The sequence below is a fragment of the Grammomys surdaster genome, unplaced genomic scaffold (assembly GCF_004785775.1).
Source record: "Grammomys surdaster isolate TR1022 unplaced genomic scaffold, NIH_TR_1.0 317202, whole genome shotgun sequence".
Classification (NCBI taxonomy): Eukaryota; Metazoa; Chordata; class Mammalia; order Rodentia; family Muridae; genus Grammomys; species Grammomys surdaster.
The window spans coordinates 1-8,304 of NW_021626751.1; the positions used below are offsets into that span (position 1 = coordinate 1).

An 8,304-nucleotide genomic window follows, 5' to 3' on the forward strand; every position below is an offset into this window, starting at 1 on the left:
ACTGTTTTAGGACAAAGCACAGGCAACTCTGATGGGAATGTACTCCTTTAGGGTACTGTGTCAGTCATTTAAATCCCAGCACTTGGGAGGCAGAGGCAAGTAAGTGGCTGTCTGTGAGTTCGAGGCCAGCCAAGGCTACTTAGAGAACCCCTGTCCAAGAAAAGAGGAGGCGTAAGCCACATAGACAGAGTAAGGGAAATGCAGCCAGAGTTCTGTTCTCGCAGGCCCTTTCACGTGGCCAGCTCTACCACCACAGAGAGCCTGCTCCCCTCTGCCAGGTGGTGACCCTGTGTTTGTCTCCTTTTGTAGAGGATCTGACCTCAACAACTTTGGGGCTGCACCCCAGCAGAAGAAGCTGCAGGCAGAGCTCTCCGACCTGTCAGCCATGGAAGACGCCTTGGATGAGTTGATTAAAGACTGTGCTCAGCAGCTGCTGGAGTTAACAGATGACAAAGAAAATGAAAGATATCTTTCCTTTCATCCATAGCCTTTTTAGAGTTTCTGCTTCCAGAGTAGATGGTGTATTAGGGAGAACTTAGGGATTTAGTTCACATATTCGGGATATAAAATTAGGCCCTTAAAAGTTGGAGTAATTAAGTTTGGTGCTGTAGCCTCCATCCTACACAAGCAGTCATGTTAGCTGTGGTTTCTTTGTGCACCTTGGTCAAGTCTGCATGACAGCAGTTGGTGGTGACAAGCCCAGCTTGCCATTGCTACATAAATTAAGGAGGTGTTGGTTTTGTATTTTAATTTCTGTAGCCTCTGTCCTGATGTTAAAATGTTTGTCAGCTTTTGTGAAGGTCAGATTTTTCCTAATTTGTGAGGTAGTTTATTTCTGAAGCAGAATGCACTACGACCAAATTAGTGTCTGTACTCAGCACTCTGTGTAGAAGCTTCCTGGAGCAGGCACCAGAAGAGACTGGCTCTCTGCACCTGGTTCCCCCAGGCCCCCAGACTGTCCAGCTCTCTGTGACATTCAGTGTCCTCTGTGAGTGTCAGTAATTCTGAGTTGGCCCTGGATTCCTGCTCCCCCCACTCTCCACAGCAGTCAAATCCTATTACCACAGAACAGATCTTAGAAAATCTGAGCCAGGGCTTGCAGTGCCACAGCCAGCCAGAGAGTCTGTAGTCTGAAAGAAAGGAAGGCAGAACAACTGCACTGAGTGACAGCTGTGTCTGGCAACACAGGAGCAGCTGAAAGGCATTCGGCAATTCAGTCAGTGTGCTTAAAGGGAGATGTCTGGTGCATGGCAATACTAAGAACTTCCTGGGAGCTCTTCCTGTTTGCAGACTTGGTTTTCCCTGCTGTCTGGAGGATGCTTACCCAAACAGGGAATGCTTTTTTCTCAAGTTCTCATAGAGCTAACTCTAACAGTAAGTGAGAATTTACACTGAATGTACTGGAGGTGGGGATTTGATCAGAGTGAATTCCCCTTTCCTGTGGCTTTGCTTTCCGTAATCTCTGCTGCTCACAATCAGCTATGGTCTAAAAATATTAAGGAAAAATTCTAGAAGTTTTTTAAATAACTTGCAGTATGCTGTATGTTGTAGTTGTGCTCTTATTGTTTATTTCTTACCGTGCCTGACTTATAAATTTAGCCTTACTGCTGTACTATATGCATATGGAAATGCACACTCTATGTAGGGTTTGATATTGGACAGTGGCTTTAGGCATCTGCTAGGAATTTGTAACATCCACCCCTAACCCCACCCCAAGGACAAAAGGATAACTACCTTCATGGGTTGTGTTTATGTTCAAGATTTAGGCTTTATTAATATTTTTCTCCAGAAATTGTTATAATCAATATTTGGTTTAAAGTTCTTTGAGTTACAAATATATAAAACGCCATAAAAATCTTAAGAATCCTTTTTGAAATAATTATTATGAAGCTTTTTTTCTGTCTCCCTTCATTGTCAGGTTGTATTCCATAAAAGCTACTCTTGAACCTGCATTCATGTAAGAGACACTGATGTGTCCAGTGGTGCACGCCTTCATTCCCAGCACTCAGAAAGCAGAGAGAGGCAGGTCTCTGAAGTTCTGCTGGCCTCTGTAGCAAATTCCAGGCCATCCAGTGCTAGATAGTGAGGCTTGGCCTCCAAAAACAAACAAAACCAGAAAGACGGTGTTGAGGGGTAGCGATCTGCCCATCTTATCAGATCCTTGACCAGGTTTCACACTAGCATACGTAACCTATCAGGATATCCACGGCATTCAAGCTTTCCACGAACAGATTGTCATTGCAGTGAAGGCTCCAGAGGAAACCAGACTGGATGTTCCGGCTCCCAGAGAAGTAGGTATCACTGCACTGCAGAAAGGATTTAAAAAGGGGTTAGCTGCTACATCAGTGACCACTATGTCACTTCTTACTGTGTGCTTGTCAAGCTCTACACTATGAGGGAGGTAATCTTTGTAACCTCAGAGATGAGAGGGCCAAGCCCAGAGAGACAGGACTGCTTCAGAAGCAGACACAGTGACCAGCAAGACCAAGCGTAGGACCGGGGTTTGGCTTGTAGGCGCTCTCAGCCGTGCTGCTGCTGGCGGGCTGTGGGGGAAATCATAACATTGGCCTTGGGCTTCAGATTCCAAAACCTGGTACAGTCAGAGCTTTGGTGAGCTCGCCAAAGACTAAGAATGAGCTAGAACACTGGGTCACAGATGTACAGCTTTCATAAGATCAGCCTTCGTGTTGGCTGCCAGCTGCTCCAGGAAAGTTTGCATTGAGTGTGCTTGTCACCAGAAGGCCACTAGGTGAGAATAGGGTCAAAACCAAAGCCGATGGCCCTTCTTAGCACAGACCATGAAGTTCTAACAGCTGGGTGTCCCCCAACGCTCATACCCAGCCCTTCATCGAGAAATATTCGCACTGTCCTCCTTTCTCTTGTTCCCAGTAGAAGTGAGACTCTGTTACCTGACAGTGGATCATTAGTCATGAAGGAGTGCTAGCTTTTTCCTCAGCCACATCCAGATTGTGACTTGGTGACATTACTTAGTGTGATTTGGATTTAGACAAGTACCCAGTAACATAATGAGGATGAGATATTCCACAGATGCTGAAGCCCTTTAAAATCAAATAGCCACTAATCTTGCAGCACAGCTTTTCTTTGGGCCATGGCTAATCCATTCCACAGGAATTAATAGGGTTTGGTTTCCAGGTGCTCTGGGCTGCTTGACTGTAATTGTTAAGTCACTCTGAGCCTTTGAGCTCATTCAGAGCCTCTTTTGGTCCTATTAGAACTCTGTGATTGAGGTCCTCCAGGCAGGCTGTTCTCTGCAGTGTGCTGTGAGTGTACTCTGAATACATAAGGCTCTAGTGGGGACTGTGTGCCTAGCACATGGCTGCCACAGTGGCCTCCAACTCATCTGTCTTCCTACTTAGTTTTGTTGGAGCAAAGCCTTAAGGATCTATTTACATATCAGCTGTCTGTTTTATGCCAGCATGGCAAAGTTAAATAGTTGTAACGGACAGCATGGCCTGAAGAGTCGGAAATAGGTACCATCTCCTCCACCCCCTTTTTAAACATTTTTGAAAACTTACATGTATGTGTGTAGGTATGTGCACCTCAGTGCAAATGCCCAGGGAGGCCTTGGCTCCCTTGGAACTGGAGTAACAGGTGGTTGTGATCATCCTGATCTGGTACTAGGATCCAAACTGGAATCCCCAAGAGGAGTACACACTCTGAGCAGTGAGCCACCTCTTAGTTCCCCAGGAATCCCCTTTACAGAAGGCTTTTAGTGGCTGCTGGACTTTGAAATTCTTTCTACTGACTGCCAGTTGGGAACAACATTATTTTCTTGCATTATTTGATGATGAAAGGTTTCCATTTAAACGAGACCTGCCCCGACACTCCAGCCACCAAGTACAAAGGTGGTCAGTCTGTCTCACCTGCCTGGTACCAGGAAGGACATAAGAGGTTTAGAGCTCTTTAAGAAGCAAGTCACACCCAACTTGCTTGAATGAGATCCCAGAGTGGAAAGGAACTGGAGCAACAGTGATGTCTAGCCTGGCCTCTCCCTGTGGATGCAGAAGTGGGGGACTGGAGGAGAGCCAGGCTAGCTCCCAATGGGAAGGACAAGGAGGCACAACTGAAAATGCCCCTTACACATTTAGCCTCTAAACACAAATAATCACATTTTTCATTTCTTATGAGAAAACTATTGGAGTTTGCTCCTGGGTAAATACGACTGAGGTAAAAGGATAACATTCATTTGTGTATGATGTCTCAAATTCCACGAGGCTTGTTTTGATTTCATCTTTTCCTCTTGCATCTTTTGACTGGACAAAGACTAGCCTTCCTGTGACCTCAGTACCTCTGCACTGGTTTGGAAACCCAAACAGTTGTTACTCCAGAGCTCCTGGCACCAGAGGAGAACTTCTTTGGAGGACTTTGGAGCTTTGGAGAACGCAGCTATCCCTGTGGTAGCTCTGAGACCATTGCTGCTCTCGTGATTAAGCAGAGGTCTTAACTGTGAATTGGCCAGTAGTTTTAAATGGAGTGACAATTGAAAGCATGCTTTTCTCAGATGCACAGAAGAAAGGAAACTACAAGAATGTAAGTTAACTGATCAGCTGTGATTGGTGGATGCCGATGCTCACCGTGACAGTCTCTGTGTCCTTCGCCAGGATTCTATCACAGTACATATCAGGAGCACCAAAGGACCCATTGATGTGTATTTGTGTGAAGTAGAACAGAGCCACTCAAATGGTAAAGCAATTGATGGAATGGGGGCCTCTCCATCCAAAAGCAAACATCCACAATGCCCAGAGAAAGGTAAATGTGCCAATTTCGTGATCATAGAAATATTGAGGTTCTAACACTTTCTTATATGTAACTTGAATACGTATCTTTTAAGGGTCTTTATGATTATTTTTAATTGTGTGTGTATCTGTAGGTATGTGCACATGAGTGCCTTGGAGGTCCAAGGCGTTGAATCCTCTGGAGCTGGAATTACAGGCACTCGTGAGGGCTGGGTGCTAGAAAAGGAACCATGGGCCTCGGGAAGGGTGGCCGCAGCTCTTCACTGCTGGGCCATCTCTCCAGCCTCTGTTTAAGATATTTCCATGCCTCCTATATTCCATGCATTCCTGAAATCCCAGCACTGGGGAAGCTAATTCAGGAAGATCCAAAGTACAGTCCAGCCCCAGCTACATAGTGAGAGCCTGCCTCCACATTCCACATCATTGTGGTACAGTTTTGTGAGGGCACCAGCTGGTAGACACTGAGCAGAGGGGGCTATCTGGCTCTCAGGCAGGTGCTTTCCAACCACAGGCTGGAGTGTATGTTTGTTCCGTGAGCCTGATCACTTCGTCCGCTGGTGTGAGAGTAGGTTCTTGAGCAGAGGACTTCATTTCTTTAAATTGTTGAACTGTCTGCTCAGCTGCGATTACAGCCTTCCCTCAGCATTTCTCTGTGTCTCATTTCAGAAGACAAGCCTCCTCAGTGAGTGAAGAACTTCTCAGAGTGAGCAGCTGATAGCAGTGCAGAGTGACAAAGGTCTTTGGAGCGTCCCGTGTGGGTGAATCATGTGCCCATTTGCTCCTCAGCAGTAAGTCTCCTCAGAGTGCTCCTGTGCTCTTTCTAAACTAGTCGCAGCACTGAAGACCCATCATGTTCTTCCAAGTAGCCTCCATCGTAGGTTCCTGGATGGGTTCCCCATTCTGAATCAGCTCTTTCGATAATTCTTCACTGTCTTTTGTCAGTGAAATAGACCTCTTGCCTCCTGAAGTCATTTCATCACAAAGACTAGCACAAGGAAAGACAGCTGGCCAGCTGCTCGTGGACTGTGCCCTGCCCTGATGGATAGCGTTTGCTTCACAGAAGAGTTGCCTTACACTGGTTCACATTTGCAGTTAGATGTTGTGCACTGGTGAGGTGTACACATGGGGCCAAATGTGGCGCCTTTGTATATATCTGTATCATGTTTAGATTGCTTATGAAATATGTCTAAGTGACATTTATGCCCTAGGACACCCAAAATAATGTATGTAGGGAAAATGACAGACAGATCTCTAGTTCCTCGGTCCCTGTAACTTATTATAACCCTCTGGATGGGAGCGAGAGGAGTTTTCTAAAGTTTTACATGTAGAAGTTTCACAGATGTCTGTATATTTAGGTTCATATACTTAAAGTATTTTAATGTGGTCCCCAGTGCTACAATCGGAGCCACATACTTCTTGATTTTAAGTTGCCTACAGAGTCATCATGTCCCAGTAGATTTACGACATGCCTCAAAGCATTGGGGGCAAATAGAGAATTCTGTCTGGCAACAGATCAGTTCACTACAATGTGGATTTGGTCCTGGTGAGATTAAAAGCATTATTACGCTTTTTGTGAGCAGATTTTATACTGTTTCTGTGGTCAGCCTTGCTCCTCGGTCAGAGGGCCTTACCGCCTGTGCATTGTACCCCTCTCCAGCTCTCATCCCGCCTTCCCAATCACCTAGCTCTCTACCTCAGTGGGTAAGTCATTTACCTCTCTGTGCCTCTATTGACTCAGTAATTTACCACTAGACTGTGGGCTCCATGAGAGACACTCCCAGCGCCTTGTACCACCCACCACGCCTAGTCCAAAACAAGTGCCCAGTGAATGTCTAGCAAACTCGTGAGTGGGCGAGTGCAATGTGGGGCTGATGGAACCTGGCTTGTAGTTGTACAGGAGTCTGGGAAGCACCATTAGTGTGTTAAACCTCTCTTGCTTTATAAAAGATTGGAAGCAGCTTGAAATAACAATCATGTATACAAAGTAGGGATCCAAAATAAAGTATTAAAAAGACAGTGCTGCCTGCCTGGTGTTTCTTATTCACACAGTCTGAGCCTGGCAACATGTGCTGCTGTATATAAGGTTTCTGGAAACTACCATGTTTGACCTCCAGAGGTTCCTTCTTTCTTATGTATAAAAAGTTGTTTGAAATTAGCCAAAGAAAGGCTTAGGGCAGTGGTTCTCAACCTTCCTAATGCTGCAAGCCTTTAATACAGTTCCTCAGGCTGTGGTGACCTCCATCCATAAAATTAATTTTGTTTTTACTTCATAACTAATGTTGCTACTGTTATGAATTATTATATAAATATCTGTGTTTTCTGATGGTTTTAGATGAACCCTGTAAAAGGATTATTGGACACCCCCCCCAAAAAAAAGGGTCATGACACACAGGTTGAGAACTATTGTCTTAGAAGATGCTCCATTTCCTCATTGGACTGGTGACATGATTTGATAAGACAGAATAATGCAAGAGAAATAGCAAGTGGGTGACATTTATACTTCAGACATGTTTGAGGGAAGGGAAAGTTGTAGAATTAAGTATTAATTTATTAACTGAAGGGTTGCTTCTTGCCTCAATGGTTTATGTTCCTGAATGAAAGACACATGTACAGCCTTTATATTTTAATATGCCTTACGTAGCATAATAGCTGGGCAACTGCCTAGCCTCCATGCCAATAATCCCAAGTTACTGCTTACTAAATTCTGTGTTCTGTCTTGGCTGCTCTAGACCCAGTTGGGCAGCGCTCTGGGCCACACTCTCCTGGCTCCTTCACAGGGCAGCCATGCATCTCTGTCCTACACTCTTCTCAGGCATGCTGTCTCTCCACACTCTCCCAGCAGGTGGATCTTCCTATTTCTCTTCCTGGTCCCAAGCCCAGGAATCCTAAAGTCCCACCTCTGTCTGTCCTCCCAGCTATTGGCTATTAGTATCTTTATTTACCAGTCAGAACCAACTGGGAGCAGGTTCCCAGAAGCTACATGCAGATCTTCTCATGCAAACAATTTGGGGGAACATAATTAGCATTCATAATACAAGCAGCTACAGAAAGTTCTAGCATCTTCTGAGTTCTTCCCTCCAGGAAGAGCTGAGCTTTGTAGAGTACACTGGCAGATCTTGGTTCATGTGTGATGATTAGAACCAGGAGAGGAGAGGACTTCATCTGATAAGAGTATCAGCAAAGAGCAGGGTTCCAGAGCAGGCAGGTCTAGAGAACACAGAGGAAAGAATAATTGAAAGGAGGGCGGCTGCAGAAGTTGTGGCTATGGTATCCTTTGGAAATGTTAACACTGACTAGTCCTCTTAGTAACATGACACCAGACAAATCCTGACCCATCAGAGACTTGAGCATGAAGAAATCCAAGTCCAGCAGAGGTCCAAGGTCTTAACATGGCTTCTGTCTAGCTGTAGGAAGTCTGATAAAAGCTGGAACTGGAACTAGGAAGAGGGCTCTATCTCATGCCTTCCATTCTACTGCTACCAGCTCTTAACACAACCTGCAGCCCGCAAGAGAAGGGTAGGGGGTGTGGTTTACAGATCCCCAATCC

The 8,304-nt window shown here is 45.4% G+C and overlaps 1 protein-coding gene across 1 annotated transcript; it reads left to right on the forward strand.

Moving 5' to 3' along the window:
- The first annotated feature begins 310 nt into the window (after window positions 1-310).
- LOC114616343 (transcription factor E2F6) lies at window positions 311-6,773 on the forward strand. The gene is made up of 4 exons (XM_028761830.1): window positions 311-465; window positions 2,177-2,291; window positions 4,623-4,770; window positions 5,424-6,773. Exons 1-4 carry the CDS (start codon window positions 386-388, stop codon window positions 5,441-5,443), a joined length of 363 nt encoding a protein of 120 aa, XP_028617663.1. The 5' UTR covers window positions 311-385; the 3' UTR covers window positions 5,444-6,773.
- Window positions 6,774-8,304: the final 1,531 nt, after the last annotated feature.